This window comes from Vollenhovia emeryi, unplaced genomic scaffold (assembly GCF_000949405.1).
Source record: "Vollenhovia emeryi isolate VEMERY1.0 unplaced genomic scaffold, V.emery_V1.0 DF939123.1, whole genome shotgun sequence".
In the NCBI taxonomy this organism is placed as follows: Eukaryota; Metazoa; Arthropoda; class Insecta; order Hymenoptera; family Formicidae; genus Vollenhovia; species Vollenhovia emeryi.
The window spans coordinates 1,873,708-1,897,419 of record NW_011967243.1 but is presented as its reverse complement, the minus strand read 5'-3'; the positions used below and the strand labels follow the sequence as shown (position 1 = coordinate 1,897,419).

At 41.2% G+C, this 23,712-nt stretch overlaps 3 protein-coding genes across 4 annotated transcripts in view; 1 reads left to right on the top strand and 2 right to left on the bottom strand.

Moving 5' to 3' along the window:
* LOC105569649 (protein Fer3) overlaps positions 1 to 7,732 on the bottom strand; it is a 10,201-nt gene extending 2,469 nt beyond the window's left edge. The window contains exons 1-3 of one of the 2 annotated variants that reach the window (XM_012026281.1): positions 6,736 to 7,732; positions 5,466 to 5,625; positions 4,814 to 5,041 (exon numbers count right to left, since the gene is read on the bottom strand). In XM_012026281.1, the coding sequence (XP_011881671.1) occupies positions 4,814 to 5,041; positions 5,466 to 5,625; positions 6,736 to 6,846 (499 nt within the window). In that variant the 5' untranslated portion in view covers positions 6,847 to 7,732. The remainder of the gene's footprint in view (positions 1 to 4,813; positions 5,042 to 5,465; positions 5,626 to 6,735) is intronic. The other variant, XM_012026282.1, reaches the window with a different exon arrangement.
* An 83-nt stretch (positions 7,733 to 7,815) lies between these two features.
* LOC105569650 (vasopressin V1a receptor-like) lies at positions 7,816 to 12,106 on the bottom strand. Its single transcript, XM_012026283.1, has 6 exons — positions 10,978 to 12,106; positions 9,592 to 9,799; positions 9,187 to 9,281; positions 8,780 to 9,075; positions 8,231 to 8,371; positions 7,816 to 8,114 (listed from the first exon to the last, which is right to left on the bottom strand). Exons 1-6 carry the CDS (start codon positions 11,268 to 11,270, stop codon positions 8,017 to 8,019), a joined length of 1,131 nt encoding a protein of 376 aa, XP_011881673.1. The 5' UTR covers positions 11,271 to 12,106; the 3' UTR covers positions 7,816 to 8,016.
* LOC105569651 lies at positions 11,688 to 13,586 on the top strand. The gene is made up of 2 exons (XM_012026284.1): positions 11,688 to 11,927; positions 11,997 to 13,586. The coding sequence occupies exons 1-2, from the start codon at positions 11,706 to 11,708 to the stop codon at positions 12,099 to 12,101; spliced, it is 327 nt and encodes a 108-aa protein (XP_011881674.1). The 5' UTR covers positions 11,688 to 11,705; the 3' UTR covers positions 12,102 to 13,586.
* Positions 13,587 to 23,712: the final 10,126 nt, after the last annotated feature.

The following is a 23,712-nucleotide window of genomic DNA, read 5'->3' as shown; positions in this document are numbered from 1 at the left end:
TAATGTAATACCAGCCTAATTCGCGAGACATTTTCCTGTTGTCCAAAACAAAAAAGGGCCAATATGACTAATAAAAACGAACATAAATTTTAGATATTTATCTTAACAAAATGTCAAAAGAAGAAACAGACGGTAAAATAAAATTGAGAAAAAATTGTACCGGTAATCACCTTTTAAACGAAAGCAAATTTTGAAACGGGATCAAGAGTATTCAAGAATGACAAACATTAAAGCTAGTCGCAAAGGTTAGAGTTGGAGAAGTCATGTCTATGTGCATAATTTAATATACATTAATTATAATATAATTTATATATATACTATATAAAAACAAAAGGAATTATTTTGCTATTTTTGTATACTATAAAAACTTGCAATTAGATTTATATATCGCACTACGAATCTCGTATATTCTCGATCATTTATCATATTTATAACTTATGTCGCATATGACAATTATGTCTAAGATTATCCTTCTTCAGCGTGCACATTAACGTGAAAAAAATCACGTTAATGCGCGTGGAAGCAACGAGAGCCACGATCTACCTCAAGATAACTGTTTTTTGATACCGGTATGACTTACGCAGTTGACGTAAAATCGATTGTTTATATTATTTATCTCTTAGAAAAGATGTTCAAACAGCATTAGAGATATAGAGGAAAATCCCTTATGAGATAGCGGAGTTTCTGCTAAATCAATAGGCATTATTCGTTCCATTATTCCACCATGAATCTATTGCCCTTGGAGTGAAATCTGTTTAGTAGAAAATTGATTGTTAGCTCGTGTAATTGTTGCGAGAAAAGATTAGTGATTGAATTTGGGCGTTGAACATCTACTATTTCATATTAGAATACTATCTCATAATAGAGATCTTTCCTCTGATCTCTAATGCTGTTTGAACATCTTTTTCTGAGAGATAAATAACATGAACAATCGATGTTAAGTCAACTACATAAGTAATACCGGGAAATCAGTGACTATTCACTATTTTCGGTGACAATCCACCGATTGACTTTTAGAGAGTAACTGTAAAGTAATAAAACTCTTTACCGAAAGGGATGCGACTGAACGGCGCGCAATACTTTCAACTGCCTTTGCCGCACACGCGTAAGAGGATGACGGTGATACGCGTGATGCCGCGTGATGACGCGAATTATTTTCACGCGGTTCAGGACTCGATCGCAGGTCCGATTGCTGGACCCGGAACGAGGACCCGATGTCGCGGCAAGACGCTGGAATCGAAGCAGAGCTCGGTTGAAATTGCGCTCGTGACGTGCAACGGCGTTGATCAAAGTAAGAAGTAAGAGGATATAACATCTGTCTCGGTCGTACAACAAACCCGAACATCAAATAGAAAAATAATTGTTATTAAATTGATCCACGAGATTACGATATTTTATTGAATAAAATGACGATTTATTCAATAAAAGAAAATTATCAAGTGATAACAAAAACTTTTCGGACGTAACACAGTTTCATTTAGACTGTAAAGAATTTCTTTTGTACGTTTTGTAGATTGTACATTAATTTCGCGAGCTGGTGTAGAAAGAGAAATGACACTCTCTAAAAATCAATCAGTGGATTGTCACTGAAAACAGTGAATAGTCACTGATTTGCAGTTATAAGTATACCACTGAAAATCGCAGTGGTGTACTTATATCTGTAAATCAGTGACTATTCACTGTTTTCAGTGATAATTCAATGATTGATTTTTACTCTCTAAAAGTTAATCAGTGCATTATAACTGTGAATCAGTGAGTATTCACTGTTTTCAGTGATAATCCACTGATTGACTTTTCGAAAGTAGAGAGTACAGTTGGTAGCGACCATAGACATAATAAACTGAGCGTCCTATTGAATAAGCTGAAGCTTGTGAAGAGAGAGAGAGAGAGAAAAGATATTTAAGAAGACTTTCTTTCTCTGTTTTACACCATCGTAAAAGAAAAGAATCATGCCTGCGCAGTACTACACAGGCGTGATTCTCCCTTGTCACGATGGTGAGACAGAGAAAGAAAGTCTTCTTAAATCTTCTCTGTCTCTCTCTTCACAAGCTTCAGTTTATTCAATGGAACGCTCAGTCTATATTTACTATAGTGACACAGTTGACAAAGTGTTCAATATGTTCCTACTCCGAAGATGAGGTAGAACGTCATGACATTTGCGTGGGAACCGAGACTATCGAGCCTGTCGGTGATCCGCAGTCTCCGACGCGGCGGGAAGATGTTCCATTGATCGTTGAGAACGATTCCGAGAAATTTGCGGAATCCCCGAATGCCGAGAATGATCGTCGGGAAACCGTGCGGAAGGTCGTGTGCGATTCGCAAGAATTGCGAGGGCAGGCGGAGCGCGGCTGCGGGAGCGCCGACCGGAAACGGAACTGCGGCGATCGCGTCGCCGAGATCGTGGAGGATGAGAAGTGCGGTAGCTGGTGGAAGGATGGTGGCCAAACAATTCTGCAGTTTTTTGCCAAGATCCTGGGAAAACGCGGCGGAATAGGCGCCAGGGGACCGGCGGGTTACGTCTTACCAACCGGCAAGCAGCCTGGCAAGCGTGTCAAGCGCGTTTCAAGGGGTGGCAAAGGCCATAACGGAAAAGACGTCGATGGGGGTATACGCTTGAAACGAGTCGACAACGGCTACATTGCGAATCGCGTCAATAGGTATGCGACGTTTGTCGTTTAAAAATTAGAAACGTTTCGGAGTTTGAAGCAAAATTCTGGCTAAAGTTTGCAGTTCTAAATACCAATTGCAAGTTGAGTCGCGTCGATAGTGATCGATTTATCAAAATATAAGAAACAAAATATAATTTAAAAATTAGAAATCATTTGGACACTAACCCTGTCTTGGCTCTTATATCCTTGATTCCCTTCGAATTGTGATTACACGTCAGAGCCTTATGAATTTTATTGCTCAAAATGTAAGAGTTGAATTTTATTTAAGGCAGAGAAATAGATAAGTACAGAGAACAGTTATTAATTGTAGGAAAAGAGGAAAATTTTATTTGAAGCTCGACATCGCGCAGGATTAGAAGTTAAAGCAAAATGAGATGTATAGATGGCATGCATTTGAGATTTCCGCTCAATTTGCAAGCCAATTAGAATTGATTGCGAAAGCACGAGAGTTATGCATTTTTGTGACTGATTTGTACAGTGATGGGCAGAATGGTCGCGGCACTTTTTTTTTAAATGAACTTAGAAACATGCATTTAGATTCAGGATTACGTCCCAAAATCTTCTTCTCCGAGGGACATTTTACTCGATGGCCATTCTGAAACTAATCTGAGCGTTTCCGATCTATTTCTCGAGTAAAATGTTCCTCGTAGAAAATGTTTTGGAACCTGAGGATCAATTCTGGGTGTTAATTCTGTATCTTACAATAATGTGAAAATGCTAAAAGTGAACGGTTTTGTCTCTTTCTAAAGCCTGGTTTTTCATTTTCTGGTTAATTGTTAACCAGAAGTTAGTCGATTCTCTATCTCTTCTTAGATAATAATATAAAAAAAGATAGAGAGTCGACTAACCTCTGGTTAACAGTTAATCAGAAATGGAAAAACTGGGCTCAAGAGGACGGCTAGAAAGAGACAAAGCTACTCACTTTTAGCATTTTCACTATAGTGCAAGATACAGAATTGACCCCCTGAATCTAAATGCGCATTTCTAAACTCATTAAAAAAAAGCGTTGCATCCATTCTATCACTGTACACGCGTAGATCTAGTTTCAGGGGCCAAGCGCGAGCCCGAGCGCGATTTTACATTACGCAGTTCGTCCGAGCACGCACGTCTGTAAATAAATAAATTTCCAAAACGCGACGCATCGGTGTAAAAATGTGCCGGCGGTGCCTAAAATTGAATGCAGCCGTGACGCGAAAATAGCTCTCGTCCTTTTTCGAAATACGCGCGTACGTTCCGGCCGAATTGATATTCATGCGCCGCATGTCGTACTCGCGCCAGGGACGAGGGGATGCGGCGCGGCGCCGCGATGGAAAATAAGTCGCGTGAGAAGCAGCAGCGGCAGCATCATCCCTCGATTCTCGTGCGGCAGATACAGCGGACGCGTGACAAAAATCTACGGGTCGTGCTGCTGGAGCGGGAGCTGCGCGCACGTTTGCCCAGGGTTGCCAGAAGGGACGCGTGTCTGACCGCGAACGGCGTCAACGTCCGACAATTAAGCAGCCCCCTTTGTTAATTCTCCGGCTGTAAGAAAACTGATAGATACTTCGATAGGCAGCCAGTTTCATTTAAACCTAGTCTACAAAGTGCTCTCTGCATCTAGAAACATTTTATTTTATACAAACAAATCGAGATGCTTAAAAAATTTGCCTACAATGTACGATTGTACAGTGTATAATATACAATTTGTCCACTTGCGCCGAGTTTTTTGAACGTATTCATTGACTACGAAATAGAATACATAAATTTATGTCGAACTTAACTGGCCCAAGTTTAATATATATTAATAGTGCGACGTTTCGACTATTGGTTTTGATTTTTTTCAAGCACGATCTTAAAAATGTGTGTGTAAAGGCCTGTGTCCACGATCAAGCACATTGTAGATTAGACTGTTAGCCTGGACTCCTCATAAATGCGTCTTAACACGTTTGCTTTATGTTTGTTCACAGGGCGCGCACGTGTGAATTTTGCAATTCCGCGTCTCGGAAACAGATTATCTAATTGGCATCGGCGCAGGGGGCGGCCCGTGGCGAGAGGTTCTTCAATTCCAGGTAAGGATATCCGTGACGGATATATATGATCTTCGATCTAGCGCGCGCGGCATTCGCGAGGCACGTAGATTAGTTCAATCGTGGATGTGATCTCACCAGGCGACGCGCAATTCGACATTGCCGCACCTTTCTCAGTCTGCGACGACTCCCGCTGCACCGACTTAATGTTAGCCTCGTGGAGCATCTCGAGATGCGGATGGCTGCCGATTATTTCCGGTTCCGGTACTCTGATCACGAGCACCCCTTCGGGATTCTGCTGGCCGCGCGTCTCGTAGCTCGTTTCTTGCCATCTGTCCCTTATAGCATGCGGCCGCGTCGTCTCGTCTACGGGAATACGACACAGTTTTAATGACGCGCTTTCACATTTACCATTAATTAATATACAGAGGAAAGTCCTCTATTATGAGATAGTAAGTTTTCAACGTCCTTGTTCAATCACAATCTTTTTTCGCAACGATTACACGATCTAACAATCAATTTTCCACTAAATAGATTTCACTCCAATGACAATAAATTCATGGTGGAATCAACAGATGATGTCTATTGATTTAGCAGAAACTCCGCTATCTCATATTAGAAGCCTATCTCATAAGGGCCTTTCCTCTATCTATGGGAATCCTGTAAAAAGAAACTAACTGAGCAATTGCGCCACTGATGACAATTCGGAAAAGTTTAACTGATCAGGAATAAGATGAGCAATTTTCTTTGTTTCTCGCCGTGACCACCTCAAGATATCTCGTATGCATACCTGGGGTCAATCCTTGGTCCTGTTGATTCACTATTGGTGCGGAGCTCGGCGAGCTCGCTTTTCGACTCGCTGTCTTTTGTTGCTGTTGCTTCGAATTCTCGTCTAAATCCAGTAGCACTGGCGAACGCGTGTAATCTTCATCGTTGCTCTCGTTTTCGGACTGGAATAGAAATTCGCCTTTTTTCTCTGTGCCATTCTTCTCTGTGCTGGCATTCTTCGAGCGAGATTTTACGTTTTCTTAAACGCCGGCCCTCTCTCCGTTTATTGTACGAAATAAATCGATATAACCAGGACACGAGATAAACGCGTCTCTAAAATATTCTTCAGGAATAGAGCATTGTAATGACTAATAAATGTGTAGAAAGGAGAAAGTGCCAATGTGAGCCACAAAATAAGCAGGAACTCGGTTCTCACAATTTAGATTCAACATTTCTCTTTAATAACAAACGTTTCGACCCTTCTTTGGGTCTTCCTCAGTAAAAACTAAAAGGAGACCATCGAAAGTACAGGATAAGAACACAGTACATTATAATGCAGATTGGTTCAACAATTATCGTCAGTTACCTCGTATATGACTAATAAATATTATAAATTACCGTTGGTCAAGTCGTCTAGACGGTGTATCTTAAGTTAAAAAATTAATATACAAACTGTGAAAGACCGAGACATAAGTATAAATATATGAGAGATTCGAAATATAGAGGACTTGCCTCTATATTTCGAATCTCTCATATATTTACATTCATCTCTCGGTCCTTCACAGCTTGTATATTAATTTTTCAACTTAAGATACACCTGTATTATGAGATAGATCTCTAATACGAGATAGCAGGTTTCTCAACACCCAAATTTAATCGCAAATCTTTTTCCGCAACGATTACACGATCTAACAACGAATTTTCCACTAAACAGATTTCGCTCCAAGGGCAATAAATTCATGGTGGAGTCAACAGACGACGCCTATTAATTTAACAGAAACCCCATATTAGGATCCTATCTTATAATAGGGGACCTTCCTCTATATTATTTTGCGAGAAAGGACACATTTTTTAAAAAGGCACACGAGCGTCTTGGAAGATCTTGATCCAAAATACATAGCACACACGAAAGAACGTTTTATGTTACAAAAGTTTACATTGGCATTTGAGCCCAGACTCGCGCGCAAAGTAAATAAGTGGATGAGAAGATGACGAGGCTCCACTGCATTATTTTGCAATATTGCGGAGTTACATTTTTTGCAATAGTGTCGCATCACTTCGACGGCCCGTACCTCGTTCTTCGCCGGCTCGGCGCGATATTCCTCCGAATTTTGCTCCATCCCGGGCACCCGATCGAGCACAAACAGCACGTCCTCGTTAACCCTGATGTCACCCATCGACATGCCGAGTAGAAACGACGTGAAAAACTGACGACTCGCCCTACCCGGCCGAGTATCGTAAGGCGTTTATCACGTGGGTCTACCGGCTGGGTTTGTCCTCGGATAAGATGTGGATCAGCCACAGACAGTTGTTATTAATGTTAATTTTATCCGTTTATTAAGTATTCAGGTGTTCCGCGCTGGGGTTCTCATTTTGTCCCGGCCAGGTAGGGAGAGGAATGCATCCGGTATCGTATGGGCCCTGCCCAAAGTATCGCGAGCACAGTATTCTTAGCAGAGCGCTCGGGAAGCTAGAGAATCTTTATTAGCACAAGAAAACATGGAGATACGTTTGCAAAAATTGACTTTACTGTAGCACGATTCTGACCATTAGTTTTCTGGAACATATTAAGTTAATTTGCCGAACTACCGTAATAACGTTTATCCGCAATCTTTACGTGAAATAATTTCAGTCACACATTATCGTACAAAATTCGATCATTTTTGGGACAGGAAAATTTTTCCATCGTGACTCAATGCGCGCAAAATAAAGAAAGAGTATTTTTTTAAAAACTATTCCTATCTCCCAAAGGAATTAAACAGGTAGCAGTGGCGTTAGATATAGGTGTCCATACCTGGTGTAATATTAGCATACGTATGAGAGCCTCTGGGATGATCGGGATAAAAATGAGAGTACAAACATCGGGACATAATAGACGCCCGGCCGATGGCAATACTAATGAGGTGGAACCGTGCAAGTATAACAGATCGTGAAGAATGACGCGTACGTGAGCGGAGATGCGACGGGAATTACGAATGCGAGGAGAAAAAAATAAATAAATTGGAAAGTGCCTTCCGTCAGTTCGTAAAACGGATTCGCCAAGTCGTATATTGCGGTCCGACATTTTCAAGCGATCAAAATTCGTAGTGACGGTGAATATCTAAAGCCACATCGCCGGCCGTGTCCTGAAATATTTCTGTAGAACAGCGAGGTCTTCGTCCGCAGGTACTTTTAATAGGTTTGCCATAAATAATTTTTGTTAAATCGTAGAGAGCAATTGCACGCTCCGACGTTGTCGAACGCGTTTTACACGAATGCTCGCGAATGTATATATGCATCAAGCTACACTCGCGGTGTATTCTTTATATTCAAAACAGTCCTTCTCAAAATGCAAACTTTGTTTTATTTCCACTTTACCCGAATATCTTTGAACTCGCGAGTCGCGAGATTCTGGAAATAAACGACGATGTTGAAGAGGGCACATCCGACGCATTCTGACGTACATCTATATCTGGAAGAAAATGGCATATAAACATAACGTTTATACTTTTCCGCGACGTAAATGTTTGACGGAGTAGCACGAATACACACGTGGTGGCGCGATTCAAAATGACAGATTATGATTACCGTAAGTCAACGAATAATCTTTCTTGCTGCAGAAAAAATTTGTCAACGCTGCGCGTAATTCCTTGTTAAATGCAAAGTAAATCCAAGGATTAACGCAACTCGTGAGACTGTTTAAGAGACTTAGAATAGTGAAAGCAGCCCCTGCAAATTATAATACATACAAGTACAATGAGATAAGAATTAATAAACAATTTAATGCCTCGGAGAGACATTAGATCCGAAAAATAAACACAGGAAAGAGAGAGAGAGAGAGAGAGAGAGAGAGAGAGAGAGAGAGAGAGAGAGAGAGATATTGCGCTTTTCGTTCTCTCGTATATGTTAACATTTAATAATATAAATTGAGCCAATATATATGTATAAATAAATTAACTGTTATAAGCGTTATGAATTGTACAATATATATAAGTTATACAATGAATAATTTAATTAAAACATATTCGAATTTTCGAATCGTCGAACGTTATATGACGGCCAATATCGCTTTCTAATCGATAGAATGCTTTAAATTATATCGTTACAGTTTGTCACTGCATTCGATAAAATATTTACCAGTAAAAAATGGCGAAGAGGAAGCTGTAGGATCCCATGTTGCCCACAGCTCGCAGCCGATAAAAGGGCTATTGGTGAGGATGTATAAAGTAACCACAACGATCGTCTGTTTCACAGTATTGATCATCGCCTTGGAGATGATGGGATCTCGATTTCGCTGAAAGAAACTGGCTTTGTTGCTTCTCTTGAGATCAACGACTCCCGACATTTTACTGCTCGTCCATATCGACATACATATTCTCGTATAGGTATACACGAGCACTATGAAGGGTAATAGGAACTGCGTAACACTGTACCTATAATTGAATCACATCGCTCAAGTCTATCGATATTATGAAACGCTACAAAGAATATATATTTAAAAAGAAAGTGTAACGTAAATGTTACATGGATGAGTATAATATTACCAAGTAATATACGCCCTCTCGCCATATTTCAGGTTAAAAGTGGCCCAGCACTCCCAGACGCCGGGCGATATTTCCGTGTACGAGAATATAAAAATCTAAAATTATTGAACGAAAAAAAAGTCTGTAATTTGCCGCAACAAACGTGAGGCCATTTATAACTGTCCGACGGCCGCGCGCCAGAGATGCGTTTATCAAAAACGTCAAGAAATTCGCGAGGCGCATGATGCATTTATAAGCGACGAGTCCCATACAATTAACGCTCTCATAAATTAGCGGGTCGACGCTATTGGATTTGCGCCCGCTTGTCCGTATAGGATAAAAATTAATATCTCAAGTAAACCGGTCCACCTTCCCGGCCCGTGCGAACGGGATTCCGCGGTGTGGCGGATTAAATTTTCAACGGACCTGCGGTACGCACAGCGTGGCAGCGAGCACCCACGCCCCGTACACCATCATTTTCGATCTTCGAGATGTGATGCCGCAGTAACTGAACGGGTGGCAGATGGCGTAGTACCTGTCCATCGCGGTCACCGTCAGGATATAGGAACTGAGATACAGGCCGAACGGCTGTCCGTACTTGATCAGCTTACAGAGCGCCGCACCACCCTGAAATCTGACGGTCGCACCGTCAAATTTGTTTAATCTTGAGGCGACAGCAGATTTCTGCTCTCTAAAAGTCAAACGGTGGCTTATCGCTGAAAACAGTCACTGACTTACAGTTATAAGTATACCACTGCAATTTTCAGTATACTTATAACTGCATATCGGTGACTATTCACTGTTTTCAGCGATTCACTGATTGACTTTTAGGCCCGACTTTTAGGTTTTTCAATTTCTGGTTAACTGTTAACCAGAGGTCAATTCTCTGTCTCTTTTTAGATAACAATATAAAGAAAGATAGAGAGTCGACCAACTTGTGGTTAACAGTTTATCAGAAAACGAAAAACCGGGCCTTAGGAGTGCGATCGAAGCTATCGCAGAAATTCGTATATCGGAGACACGTCGAATTTGTATACAAAAAGGACATCCTCATCCATCGAGTCGATAAAAATAAATTATCATAACGTGACAATACAGAAATTTAGATTTGATCTTCGATTGAGTTGATATCTTTTTATCAGACCGGCAATAACTATCCGATAACTGAAAACTGTCCTATAGTATATTTATGGTGTGTTACACGTATCGATTGTTATTTAGTTCTCAAGATCACATCAGAAACGACCAAGTTTATTTGTGTGAAAACAATAAAGTATGTACATTTGTACGACAAGTTATTAATTAAAATGGCAGGCGATATTGGGCAGCGAGGAAACTAAACGCGCTCCAGATAAGAATCTGGATTAATCATATCACGCATCATGTCTCGATGGACAAATATAATTTCCTAGCACCGGTGAAAATGTCAATATGGGAATACAAGATGCTTATGCTTTTCTTCAGAAATTTTTCATCCAGAATTTTTAGAACTTTGAAACGGTTAGGTATTCACATCAATTTTAGGACATTGACTAAACAAACGATTATTGTTTCGCGTCAAAACAGGTAGTGTCAATTTTTCATCATGTTGAAATATTTCCCTGATGCAATGACGACAAATAACGATTTTGATGTCATATTGACATCATTTTGACTAGACTGTTTTCACTGGGTACTGTCGCGACTGATCGTCGCGGATGAACAAACGCGCCCCCGCTACTGTCGCCGTCTCCGGCGCACGAAATTTACGTGTTGGTCAACGAAGGCTCATTAGAGAGTCATAAGGTTAACCGGAATGACGGCGCAGTTTACCTGAACGTTATGTCCCAGGCGAGCTGCGGCAGAACGTCGAGCAGACCCGTCAGCAGGTCGGCCACGCTCAAGTGCAAGATGAAGAAGTACATCCTGGTGAACTTTCGCCGCTGATAACGCCGCCGGATGTAAAGGGCCAGCAGGACCAGGGCGTTGCCGATGAGCGTGACGAGGAATATGCTGGTCAGCACCGCAATTTCCCACTTGGCGAGGTACTCGTCCCTCGCGTCGTTCGACGGCCATTCCGAGAGCGACGGCGACGTCGATGACGAGGAGTTTAAATCGCGCGACATGTCTCCGAAGCACTCCTCTCGCGCCCGAGTCTCTCGAGCCACCGGTTTGTCATTCAGACGATACTCGCCCGGCCCGACGAGGAAGGAGAGAGAGGAAAAAAAGAGGAGAGGCAAGGGGAGCAAAAGAAAAAAAGAGAGCTGTTCGGAGATCGTCCGTGCGAATCCGCGCCTACTACGAGCTTCTTCTTCCAAAGGGGTAATGGCGCTGGTCCTTCTGTCGAGTCCAAATGGGCAACCTGCTACGATCGCGCGACGCAAAGTTTGCGCGCCGGTTAAATATTCATACGGATTTCCGGTGTTGACGTGACAACGCACGTTCGTCGACGCGACGACGCGGAATAGCCTCTTCTGAAGAAAGTGTCGACGAGCATTGCGAAATCGGGCACGATCGAGGGCACAGTTGGACGTCCGGAAACGGAATCGAGCTCTTCGACGATGCGGGGAGAGAAACACAGCTGGACCAGACCGAAATCCGCGAGGAGCGCCGATGCAACTCTCGCCTATCGATATGTCATTGCCGCAGTTTCTGCAAAAACACGTAAGCAGCCTCGTTGTTACGAGCGAACTACGTGGGTTTCACGATCAACGTCGACACCGCGCTCGGCCCGACCGCGTCGCGCCTCGCCTCGTATCAGCCAAGGTGCAGTGGAAGGATCGGTGAGTCCGACTGGAAGGATCCGAGGAAAAACAGTGTTACGTAATGAGGGTACATGAAATTGTACGTAGATTCTGGTTATGGCGATTTACATAAGATTGAGAACCTTTTCTCCTTTCGGCGACCGACCGAGGAGATCGCCTGGCATTCGATGGAAATTATGGGATATTCAATGAGTTTTGAGGGTTTGAGAAAAAGTGTCTGGACCACTTTCACGCCGACCGTATTGTTACACTTCGAGATCCCGTAAATTGTTGATTTTGAAGAAAGCACGATCGTTTTTAAGCAACGCGAGGGTTATCATTGAATTTCGTTGCATGAATAAATAGTCATCTTCCATTGGTAATCTAACTAGAGCCACGTGTGTTAACGTGAGGATATTATACTGATTATAAGCGATTTTAGCTAATTAGGAAGATGATTTGTAACATTATCGTCGTGTATTTCTATGTCATCATGCTGCGTTACGTCAACAAATTAACTGATTCTTGAATGGAACTTTGCTGACGGTGAAACTTTAAATAATGTGATTACAATATGGAATAGACAATCAGCTTTGTGAAAACCATTAATTACGGTATGTGTGGAATAATTTCACAATGTGCAGCATCGTGAAACAGGTCATGAATCCCGTGCTAATTATACATAAATAGAAGACACTTCTTGGAAGATGCAGCAACACCTTATGCATTTTTTAATAAGATTAACAAATAACAAAATTTTTCGACGAAATATTTTTCAGCTTTTAGATGAGATCTAATCGATCCTGACTGATCGACAAACACTTGGCTGCGCACACTTGTACGTTACTCTTTTTTCTTATCAAATTTAGAGATGTGCGCGGACTCTATTCGAGAACTCTACTTTCCGGAATTCGGTAGGACGAATTTATTATTAACGTTTTTACGTCCGTAATTAAGATGTTCTCTGACAAAACAATCGTATCTCTCGCAGTGATACATAAGCATTTAATGACTCGAGACGCTATGAGTGTATGCACCTTATTCTTACGTGACGCGCGGAAGTCGAGTTATAATTATGCACATCAATTGGAGCAGACATTCTTGATGATAATTACGATAATATGACGGTACAGTCCGTCCAGTTCATAGAAATTTGCCGCTAACAATCCTCTTATCGATTATCGAACGGATACTGCGAGGCATCGATGCTGGAAGAGGCGCGTGGCGCAAACCGTCGGTATCCTGGACGTTCCGTAATTATTTACGACAGTATCAAACTACATTTAAGTGCACGATTAACTTTTTTACGACGTCTTATTTATCGCATTCTCTCGCCAAGGTTTCGCTCTGAAAAAAAACGTCGATATACGCAATCTTGCTAATTCATTTTGACTCGCGGCAAAAATGCGCGGATTTCTACTGACTTTTCTCACCGATTGTGAATTGAGATTATTTATAAATATGCTAAGAGGCACGAACGGTATATATAAGTGTATCGACATAAAATATCGACGAGAGACAAAAGAGAAAGAAACGCACAACGTCTGGATCTTTGTAACGATTTATTTTGAAAAAGTCGTTATTTGTTAAGTAAAATCTATCACAGAGTCGCGATCAAGGAAGTACCCAGAAAACTGTATCGTTACGTCACAAGTAAAGAAAAAAAACACAATACAAACAGATTCACGTTCTTAAGAAGAAAAAAAAGATAATTTTAGGTGTTAACGTTGAGTGCTCGCGTAAGTACAATGCATATGCATATGGGCTTAATTTTTTTGGATCAAAGTCGTTTACGCTTTTTACACGCAGCGAGAAAAAAATCAATATCAATGTTACGCCATGCTTTTAGCTGAAGAATCATAACATCTTTTTGTCAGCGCTTTTTAATCCGTTCGGTGAGACGGAGCGCGAGCATGACTCGATGATTGACTTGCGGCCGGGTAGCTGTAGCTGTATAATTAATTAGTGAAATGCAATCTCGATGTAAATGCGCTCATGTGCGACGGTTAATGATCGAGCGACAATGTCGAGCGAGCTGGGCGTGATCGCGACAGCTCCGGACGTTTGTTTGATCAAGGTATGTGCGGCTCGTGAGTTTATTATGCGCCGTGTGGCATTGAATTGTCAAACAGTCCACTTAAATAGGCGTATATGACCCTTATGTTGCGCGGATCGCGAAAGACGAGCGACGTGGAAGTTCTTGACATGCTGCAATTATAAAACGCGCGTTTGAAGCTCGGATGTAAAACTCGTTTCTCCCTTAATCCGATGATTGTCAATACGAGATTTCCGCGGAAGCGTTTTTTTTACGCGATAGGTGTAATTTGGTATTTTTACATCGGCGTTCTCCCCAATCTTGTCCGCTTTTACTTTTTTTTTAAAGAGAATAATATAATATAATTTAGTGGCTCTCGGAAGCTGAATATAACTTTCAAAAAAATAATAAGACAAGCAATAAGAGATAAACATAATTTTAATCAGTAAGTCATATGTAGGCGTACGTTTAGAATAATATAGTCAACTTTTTAAAAAAAAAATCTGTGTTCCTCTAGACGGAGAGAATTTTCTCTTAAAATTTACCCTGAAAATCACGTAATCGTGAGATAACATGGCATCTTGAAGAACTTCATGAGAGTTTTTTGAAATTTTATCATACATTCTACTAGCAAAATGTATACACGGAAAAAAAAGTTCTCTCAACAAGATCAGTGTAATTGAAATAAAATGAAAATGAAAATTGGTGTTAGTAGTTAAAATAGTAAAAGGTTTAGTGGGGGCAATGTGAGCCGTCACCTGAACGAAGGTGATATAAATTATATATCAGTGAGTTCTAGTGTAAGATATAAGATTGGTAACAATATGATACAGTTATATATGAAATAAAGTCGTCGAAACAACATCAGTATTAACGAATGAAAAACAATGACGGTGCATGAATTAAACGTTAACGTCACAGGCTGCCACAAACATAAATAATTAATTCAATTGTATTTGCTATGGAGTGTAATTTTAAGCATTGAACTAAAATGCCATATATTCTAGATATTTAGTTCAAGGCTTAATATTATTATACACTCCATAGCAAATACAATTGAGTGAATTATTTATGTTTGTGGCAGCCTGTGACGTTAACGTTTAATTCAAGCAACGTCATTGTTTTTCATTTAACAGTATTTTTCCCGTGTCCTAGCAACAATTATAATTACTAGTAAAACGTATGGTAACATTTCAAAAAAAGTCTCATAAAATTCTTCGAAATGTCATGTTGTCCCAGGATAACACGATTTTCAGGATAAATTTTGAGAAAAAATTCCCTCTGTGTAGTTTTCCATATTTTATGCGAGATCGGAGACGCGGCTTAGCCCTTTGGAAGCTGCGGCGCACGGGCTGGCGCTGCATGGAGAACGTTCACGTCCCTTTACATCCACGTTGCTTACGATGCGTGACGGCGCATCCCTTTCGACGGGTGTCGCGCGTAATTGACTCGGGGAGGCAATCGATGTGCCCGTTCGACTCTCATAACTTACTCCACTATCGTCAGCGCATTACCCCGCCCGGCGACCGATTGCCGACGAGGGAGGAGTCGCGCGATACCCCCGTGTTTCCCTTCGCTCGCGCGGCCGGGGTGGATCGGGTGCCTCGTGCCCGGTCCGGTCTTTTCGCCGGCGCAGCAAGTAAAGACGTTTATCATTGTCGACGGTGCTCGTCGCCCGGCTCGTCGTTCTCGGGGTTATTACGGGTTATGAACGTCAGTGGGAGGAGCCGCCGCATACCGGTCGATATAAAGGGAGAAAGTGATGACCTCGACGGGCGCGAGCTCTGGAAGAGCTTCATAAAGTAAATTACTATGTGCCGCACGTACATCTTATGAGGATTAAGGAGGGACGTATCAAGAAAGATCCCGCCGTCGAGGTCGACGTCTTGGCGGACCTTGCCTTCCACCCCCTTTATCTCGGTCCCGGCGTAGCCGGGATGCTTGTTGAAAATCACGATGCTTCCTTCGACCGGTGTATCCTCCCGGCTGTACGCTCGCCGATAAAGAGGGCCGAAGGGGGGAGATCAAAACTAAGCGGAGTAACTCGTATAGATTGCAACGTTAAGCGTCTGATAAATTCGACGTCGGGGCCTCATTGGAATTTTTCTCGCGTAAGGACGCCTGAATTTTGCGAGACGCTCCACGGCTTTATTCCCTCGCCGAGGATTTGCGACGCTGTAATGCAAGACATCTTCCTCTACGTGGGTAAATTCGAGCAATTTATAGTCTGTCCCGTTGCTATTAAGATGCAGGCAAAAGATTCGGATAAACCGCGCGGTTGAACTCGAAGTTAAAAGCGTTCAGAAGTGGAAACAAATTCGGAGATTGATCGAATCAATAGAAGACTGGGTTGAGAATTGGATATTAGGAAAAGTTCAGATAAGGCTAATAATATGAAAATTTCCTTTCTAAAAAAGAGATGTTACCAGCGCGAATGTCGTTAATATCGAATAGTTGAGGCCTCTTTTCCGCGATGTCGATTGGTTTTCTTGAAGCGCGGAGTGCTTTACCTCTCTTTTAGATTCATTATGAATAAAGATTTGCAATTTAGAAAAATACATTTGTATACATTAATTGAGGTAAAATCTCTAATCTTGGTAATTAGAATTTAAGTAACAACGATTTTTGTTTCGAAACATAGTCTCGATTGAAGAGAAATAATCGTTAATTTAAGGCTAATAATATGAGAATCCCTTTCTAAAAAAGAGATGTTACCAGCGCGAATGTCGTTAATATCGAACAGTCGAGGCCTCTTTTCCGCGATGTCGATTGGTTTTCTTGAAGCGCGGTGTGCTTTACTTCTCCTTTAGATTCATTATGAATAAAGATTTGCAGTTTAGAAATATACATTTGTATACATTAATTGAGGTAAAATCTCTAATCTTGGTAATTAGAATTTAACTAACAACGATTTTTGTTTCGAAACATAGTCTCGTTTGAAGAGAATTAATCGTTAATTTAATCAATACCAATAAGTCCGCAGAGTAATATACAAAACGTAGTAACAATCACGGAACAAAGTAATGTAGAAAGTATTAAGTACAGAAGTTTCCATGACGTAGGTAGGACAACGAATTCTCAACGTTTTTCTTGTTTTTTTGGTGTTTTTCACTCGGCGCGGTATCGTACGACGTCACGCGGGCCAACGTTCACCTCAAGGTTACCGCTCGCTCACTCGCTCGCCGAACGTCGTGCCGGCAAGCAGTGGCGAGAGTTGCTCCGCGCGTAGTATTACTTTTGCGTGATCGGTTTCCAAGACTCGATCGCGGTGAATGCAGGGATAAAACACTATTGATTTGCACACCTTCATTAGTAACAAGTAACGTTCTTTGATTAATTACTAAATTTCTACAACTTGTAACGAGAACGAATTGCATGTCGAGGCGACGGCTCTTTATCAACGTATACATATTTCACGAGACTAACTCGTCTAAAATCTGAGTGTATACCGTGGTACTTTGTCGCGGTTACATTTCGTTTACGCACTTTTAATTGTCTATCGATTTCGTGTAATCTGTTCATTTTCGGGAAAAGAGTAATTTGTGCGACTTCGGCGTTCGCGCTGTAATTCGCTCTGTCGTTCTTCGCAACTCGTACGGGCAGGAAGTACAGAAAGTCGCTTATTGCACGTCGTTACATTACGTAAATGATCTCGATTAACTGTTGCAATTAACAACCACTATTTATCGCTGGAAATTTTGTTCTCATAACTTATCTCGAGGGTTAGATTGAATGACAGAGAATGTACGTACGTCTTTACCGCAGATTGTGCCTCCGGTGCTCGCGTTGCGTTTTATATCGGCAATTCAAAAGTGTTATATCCATTATCCTATTCTTCCGAATCAAAAGTGCAAATTGTTTGAGTAATTTGTATGACAGAATCACGCAACCTAATACTATTTCGTGCGTTTCGCAGTATTTCACGTCGCGTACGGGAGTGCCGGAAATTTCGCGCGATCGATGATTTTCGCGAGTGAGTGATGTGCAAGTGCCACAAGGAAATCTGAGAGGAGGAGGAGGCCTCGGGGAGGCATCGGGCAACGACGGAGTAATGGTGAGGTAAGTGTCTTACCCTCTTATGTTATTTGCTACTTGTACAAATTCTGTTCAGTGTTTTTATTTTATATATTCAAATGATTCGAACGAGGATTCGAATAAGTGTTAGAGACAAAATCGTACGTATGAAATTTCGTGAGTTTATTTTTAAAAGAGACTTTTTCAGTATTCCGTATAATTATTTTTATAAATACCTATTTTTTTAAATATAAAATATGAAGTATATTTTGTACAATAATTTTGATTTTACACAATTCGTCTATAATAATCATATACATATTTGTATGTTTTCAGTTTAACATATATTGTTACCGATGTACAACTCTGCTGTTGCGAATCGTATCAGTGAGTAATAAATTGCTCTTTATTTTAAACTGACGTTGCGCATACAATTACTACTTTGCGTGTAGAGAAGTTCTTAAAAATATACAATGCCCAACCACAAACTGCGTTTTGACGGTATATAATAAAAAAACCAATGTCTGAAACATTGACAACGATTCGTATGGTTTGACCCTATCTTTAGATTTCAACCATTTAAAATAACCGGGATATTCATTCGTATTTTTATACACGGTCACGATCGTTGATTAGCACCAATCAAAAATCGCTATTTATATGCACTCTCGCCATGTATATTTGTTCAATAATGCAGAATTGCTCGTATTGTACCGCGTATTTATTCAACTTGCAGCGCGTAGCGTTGATAATTTTTTGTAAAGGCAGCGTCAAAATTGTACGTTAAATTAAAACTAGAAGTGCTTGTTTTTAAATTCCCGATTACTCGCTGGCGAACAATAGTCCGGCGCAAGCGAGGTATTTAAGTATTTCTCTTACCCGTTATACACGGGTCACTTAAAAAAAACATGGAAGAAAGTCCTGTACGGTTTTTCTGTGCGAATATTACTCCTCCTCGCACAGTAGCTTTGAATCTTAAGTTTTATTAGTTTCTGCATAAACGCTACGGAAAGTGAATCGTGATGAACGCGAAGTTTCATTTGTAAGGAGCTTCTGTCTGTTGTACCTAAATATCGTTAGCAGCCGGATGCCTGTATCGACAAACACGTTTGGAAGTATTATTTATTGTGAAAGTTAGACGTCGTGTGTTTGTCTCCCTTAAGTGACAATAATCTACCGAAACGCTTATAAATTACCGATAGTACTATAACGAAGTTTGATGTCCAATCGGTACACGTCTCGAAATAACGATGTCATCGCGCTGTCATTTATTTCGCGCCGTTCGTTAATAATGACGTTACGATGGAAATCAATAAACCAACTTCGACGTCTCGTCGTGCTTCTATCCATAGGTAACTCAGTGTTGAGCGATCTCTCTCGCGGAGCGAACCGTCGTGTAGATTTTCCTACGTCGCGCAAAAGTCACGCGTGCCCCCCCCGGATTATCCCGATCCTGGGCGTTTCACCGTGCCTCCAGCTTGCGCGGTGTTGGCGCGAGTAGCCCGGGACTTGGGCTTTTCATAAGACATAATTAATCGCAAATACGATAAGGGTTCGCGAACGTAGTAAAGGTGACAGCGGTGGAAGAACTAAAGACGATGGCAAATATTGACAGATAAAAGAAGCGACCGGACCAGTTGAGGGGGGAGGGAGGGAGGGGCTCGCGATGCGGCTGTGTGTGCAGTTTAATATTAAAGCTAGACTTTCTTCTGCCACTCCCCCCCCCCGGAATCTACCCCGGCGCGCTTTCGTTCGTATTCTCCCCATTGAACTTGCGCGCGTACTCTCAATACGCGATTCCCCCCTCCCCTTCCCCCTCCCCCGTGAAACTTTTAATTACGAAGACTGGAATTAATATCGCGCCGTGACGGCAGCTACGTATAAAATGATCGTTAGACAGATTATAATAAAGCAGGTGTATTCTCGTGTCGCCGTCTCGATTATTGATCGCCGGAATGGCTGTACGGCTGGCTTTTGAATGCACATATTTCTGCTGGAGTATACCAAGCGCCAGGATTATTGCATCCATAAACCGAATGATCGACCGACAATCTGGACGGCGTAATTATATTAGCGAATTTTATTGCTCCATTCAATAGATGTGTCTTACGATCTCCAGTACGTGCGTGTGACGTTGATTTACGTACACTGCAAAGGAATTACATGTAAAATTGCCCTTATTATGTGTGTAATTTTACATACTGACGTTTCAACGATTTCATTTCAATTACACCGATCTCGTTGACGCAATATCATTTTTTTCCCGTGTAGAGAGCACGTTAAAAATTTCTATCCGGTGGTCAATCATTAGTTAGTCGTTAAAAGTTTCAGTCGGCAAGGGAGTACCGTCTGTTTAATTTTCTTCCTTCCTCTAAAAATCTATCGGGCGGTTTTCAATCACACTTCCTCACACCTATCCCTGCTTACGTTCCATGATCAAGCGTAAATATTGCGCCGTTACGAAGTTTTCCGCGAGACGCTCCCTGCCTGTCCCATGGGTCCTGATTTCAGACTCGACTTAAGTTAATAGGACTAAAGTTAACAGGACGTGTACACACATAGAGAAAGGGGGAGGGGGGTGGGGGGGGGGAGAGAGAGAGAGAAGGAAGGAGGTGAGGAAGCTCTTATTTTACATCGTTACAGCATTAATGACGTCTGTGCATAAATCGATAGAATGAAAGGTATCTCTCGCGACTGCGAGAGCGCCGTTTGCGCATAACGAAGCGGGAGCGTGACACATGTCGGCTGAATATAAACTCGAATATTGTTATCGTGATTTCGCGGAGTTACGGGGGAGGCGCGGCTAATTAGATAACTCCGCTAAACTTGACGTATTTTAATAATTTCAACCGAGATTCAATAGAGAGAGAGAGAGCCCGGCGCAATAATAAGCGCGCTTATAGCGCGGGCGCGCATTCGCGTTCCGGTTGATGACGGATCTCGTGCTCACACGCGAGAGGCAACTAAATTGGCCAAAGTTACTGTGAATTTCACGCCCCGGTGTAAAGCAGCTCGGAAGGAAAATTAAAGAGGATGCGACTGTGTGCCGGGGCGAAGCACGCAAGAAAGCGGACGAAGAAAACGTAGCGCTGTAATTTCGCGCTTCGTAAGCTCTCTAGACAGACCACGACGTACTCGCACGACTCGGCGTCGGACTCGGCAAAAACCGAGTTTAGTAACCGAGGTTTAATTGTCTGTCTTCGAAGGTCTAATAGTTCTCTCTCGCGCCTGTCTTAATCAGATAACGAAGAAATTAATTGTAAATCGCGGTGCGATTTCTTTCGCGTTCATCACTCTGCCTCGCGGAGATTAAACGGATGGGATCAACATTAATCGGGACAATAGAATTAATTGTTACTCAAGTTGTATCACTTATATTATTAACGAGCTCTTGCTTTATCGTGGATAAAGAAGATAATTATGAGCCAAGCGCTGCTAAAGATTGTTAAATCTTCTGAATATATATAGTTACTTGTGGAGCATTATAATTATCTGCAGTTTAACTCGTAATCTGATTAAAAAACGTACAGGGGAAAAAGAAAGAGGGAGAGAGAGAATTTTAAATATACGTGAAATAATGTTAATCAAGATACTCTGTCAGTATATTTCCCGGAGCTTCTTGAGCTCCGGTTTTCCAAATGTTTACGCAGCGCCGAGGCGAGCAACGCAAAGACGACAACGCGTTGTACGTGTATGCTTTAAAACGACAAGGTTTCTCGCGCAAGTCAGGAGCCAGAGAGACACATCACTATTAAACTCTCTGCCCGAGCTAGACAAAAATGTGTATGCGCGCACGGCTTGCTCTTGTTAAGCGTGCAATAGGCAGCCCGGGACGCTTAGTCCGCATGGGGCAACAAAACACACGGGAACTTCTAGGGAACTTCCGACCGTGGCTTGAAATCTTGTTAAATAATTTAGCTCTTTTGTGTACCCTCCTCCAGCTTCTTCCTCAAGCTTGCTGCACGCCCGGGTTCTCTAAATGTAAAATACGCATGACTAAGCTCTTTATTGTGACTTGATATCCCATTTGCTGAAAGCGCTCTGTTGCAATTGGGATTAATAATCTCTCTCTGTACCGTGGACTCCCTTTGCTCCTTTGTCTCGTTACATTGCCGTCGAAAACTATTACGTAACCGAAAAAATCCACGCGGCTTTGACAGAGATGTACTTATAAGAATTTTATAACATAATGGATGCTCTCTTAATTTAAATGACTTTTAGCGACACTTGTGTCTATTTGAATTTGCTCACGCTAATGGCTTCAATACGATAAATGAAGAGCATTTATTACATCATAGCTCATGAATTGATGTATGAAAATGTCTTCAATAACATTAAAATAATATCTCATTTAATATCCATTATTTAATTATGTTTCTCAAGAAAAACTTTACTATTCGTAGCTTCAATCATTTATAATCATAAAAATGAATTAATTATGCAGTTTCTCTTAGGCATATATTTAGCGAAACTTAATTCAGTTTAATTAAATTAAATTCACTCTCTCCTTTTCTCTCTTAATTTAAATACAATTTTATCAAGTATAGATTTTTAGAGGCGTGCTATTTTTTAGAAACTATACTACTTTTAATGATATATAGTTTTACGAAACGACCTACACTGGCCAATGTTCTTATTTAAAAAACACGGCATTTCGGTCTCGGATTTGGACCCTTTTCAAGTAATCTATTTATATTGGCCAAACGAAAGATATGAGATCAATAGTAAATGTGTGAAAAGATTACTTGAAAAGGGTCCAAATCCGGGACCGAAATGCCGTTTGTTTTTTAAATAAGAACATTGGCCAGTGTAGGTTGTTTCGAAAAACTACATATCATTGATTTTATATTACTGGCGATACTAAATCTATTTGTGAGCTACTATTTTTAGTCAAGTTTCTACAGATATTCAATAGATATTTTTACATGGAGATTATGCCACTTACATTATTTCATCAAAGATACGGTACCAAAAGAACAGGGTCGAAACGTTGTATAATAAATTAATAAAATAACTAGCCAGTTGGGTTGACTATAAGTTTCCCGTCTCAATTATGCCACTTGTTCGGGCAATACAGATTTCAACATTTTTAACTATTCTGATGTTCTGCGAGTTATTATTAACTCCAGATTATTTATTGCTAATAATAAGTAAGGCAAACTGAAATTATTATACCCTTGAAATAGTTGAGTTACTTCTTCGCTATGTTTCTATAATTATCTACCAAACTGATGTCAGATTTTAATACTAAATATTCTATTTCATCTATTCAGAAATAGCACAAGATCTATTTATTGAGCCGTTTATTTTCATGGGATTCTAAATTATTGGCTCTTATCTTGTCTCATCTCTCTTATTTTTATACTTTACTCTGTAGCACTAATGTGTTATGATTTTGTTCTACCGAGCAAAAGCCGATCACAAAATACTGGAAAAAAGTATCTTATTGATCTCCGCACGCTTATAGATTATATGTAAACGTGAAGAATCTTTTTCCGTCTTTGTAATGCACGTAAATGTCAGCACGGCGCGCAACGAGAAAGCGGCGCCGTCGAAAAAAATCTTTTCTTCGCCTGCATTCGAGATTTCCGCGAGACGCGAGAGTACTTGCGGAAGTCGCCGGGTTAATTGAAGTTCGCGCGAGTTTAGTCGCGCTAAAAGGTAGCTAACCCCCGCGAGAGGCAGATGAAGAAAAGGCGGCTGGCTTCCGGGCGAGCGGCGGTGACATAAGGGCCGGGCGCAAATAAGGGATGAACCGTCTCTCAATGGGAGTCG

Coding starts and splice junctions, on each gene's coding strand:
- LOC105569650 (XM_012026283.1), bottom strand. CDS start 11,270: ATGTCGCGCGATTTAAACTCCTCGTCATCGACGTCGCCGTCGCTCTCG. Junction 9,076..9,186: donor GAGAGGGCGTATATTACTTG/GTAATATTATAC, acceptor ATTCAATTATAG/GTACAGTGTTACGCAGTTCC. Junction 8,372..8,779: donor CTCTTCGCCATTTTTTACTG/GTAAATATTTTA, acceptor TATAATTTGCAG/GGGCTGCTTTCACTATTCTA.
- LOC105569651 (XM_012026284.1), top strand. CDS start 11,706: ATGCGGGGAGAGAAACACAGCTGGACCAGACCGAAATCCGCGAGGAGC. Junction 11,928..11,996: donor AAGGTGCAGTGGAAGGATCG/GTGAGTCCGACT, acceptor AATTGTACGTAG/ATTCTGGTTATGGCGATTTA.